At 30.8% G+C, this 1,566-nt stretch overlaps 1 protein-coding gene across 1 annotated transcript; it reads left to right on the top strand.

Annotated features, from left to right (window-relative positions):
* Nucleotides 1-71: 71 nt before the first annotated feature.
* LOTGIDRAFT_176957 (hypothetical protein) lies at nt 72-1,536 on the top strand (the record flags this gene model as incomplete). The annotated part of the gene is made up of 4 exons (XM_009067584.1): nt 72-227; nt 567-644; nt 1,200-1,306; nt 1,464-1,536. Coding segments are annotated over 4 exons (414 nt in total), but the record flags the coding sequence as incomplete, so codon positions are not given.
* Between the last annotated feature and the right edge of the window lie 30 nt (nt 1,537-1,566).

The following is a 1,566-nucleotide window of genomic DNA, read 5'->3' on the forward strand; positions in this document are numbered from 1 at the left end:
TGGCGCTTCATTTCCAGAAATTCAAAATCCTGCAAATAGATGATGTCTGTTTTTGTTGTCTTGTTTTTCAGCAATTTTTTCCAGTGAATTATTTACGTAATGTGGCCTTAAATCAAGTAAGAACACCCTATGTGTATTTATCTGATATAGATTTTCTACCTATGTTTGGTTTATATGAATACTTAAAGAAAGCAGCTCCAATGATGGATCTTAAGGAACAAAAGAAGGTAAGAAAATTGTTAAAGTGTTTCATAAATTCAGCTCTAATTCAATCCTTAATTATTCAGCTTAAAAGTCAAAATATATGATTCTCTATTGCTACATCTAAACTCTTTTGGACCATTATAGTTTAAGCTATTGAAACCCAGAGATATAGGTTAACATATCCTAAATCTGAACTATTATCTTTTGTAGGCATTGATAGTTCCAGCTTTCGAAACCCAAAGATATAGATTAACATATCCTAAATCTGAACTATTATCTCTTGTAGGCATTGATGGTTCCAGCTTTCGAAACCCAAAGATATAGATTAACATATCCTAAATCTGAACTATTATCTCTTGTAGGCATTGATAGCTCCAGCTTTTGAAACCCAAAGATATAGATTAACATATCCTAAATCTAAATCTGAACTATTATCTCTTGTAGGAATTGATAGTTCCAGCTTTTCGAAACCCAAAGATATAGATTTACATATCCTAAATCTAAATCTGAACTATTATCTCTTGTAGGCATTGATAGTTCCAGCTTTCGAAACCCAAAGATATAGATTTACATGTCCTAAATCTAAATCTGAACTATTATCTCTTATAGTCATTGATAGTTCCAGCTTTCGAAACCCAAAGATATAGATTTACATATCCTAAATCTAAATCTGAACTATTATCTCTTGTAGGCATTGATAGTTCCAGCTTTCGAAACCCAAAGATATAGATTAACATATCCTAAATCTGAACTATTATCTCTTGTTGGCATTGATAGTTCCAGCTTTTGAAACACAAAGATATAGATTAACATATCCTAAATCTGAACTATTATCTCTTGTAGGCATTGATAGTTCCAGCTTTTGAAACGCAAAGATATAGATTAACATATCCTAAATCTGAACTATTATCTTTTGTAGGCATTGATAGTTCCAGCTTTCGAAACCCAAAGATATAGATCAACATATCCTAAATCTGAACTATTATCTCTTGTAGGCATTGATAGTTCCAGCTTTTGAAACACAAAGATATAGATTAACATATCCTAAATCTAAATCTGAACTATTATCTATGTTACATATGGGTAGTTTGTTTACATTCAGGTGAGAATATTATTTACTACATAACTGATTTAGAGGAGCTAAGTCAATAACAATACAGCCTTAAAGATGCTATCTGTGATGGGTGTTTCACCAACAAGTGTAAAATTGTGTTAATTTATCATTATCAATTAATGTTTCTCTGCTTTTTTTTTTTCAGATTTCATGTTTGGCCTCAAGGACATTCTCCAACTAATTTTGATAAATGGAGAACTGCAACAACACCATATACTGTAAGTGTTAATTACATATCTTTATATATA

This window comes from Lottia gigantea, assembly GCF_000327385.1.
Source record: "Lottia gigantea unplaced genomic scaffold LOTGIsca_8318, whole genome shotgun sequence".
NCBI lineage: Eukaryota > Metazoa > Mollusca > Gastropoda > Lottiidae > Lottia > Lottia gigantea.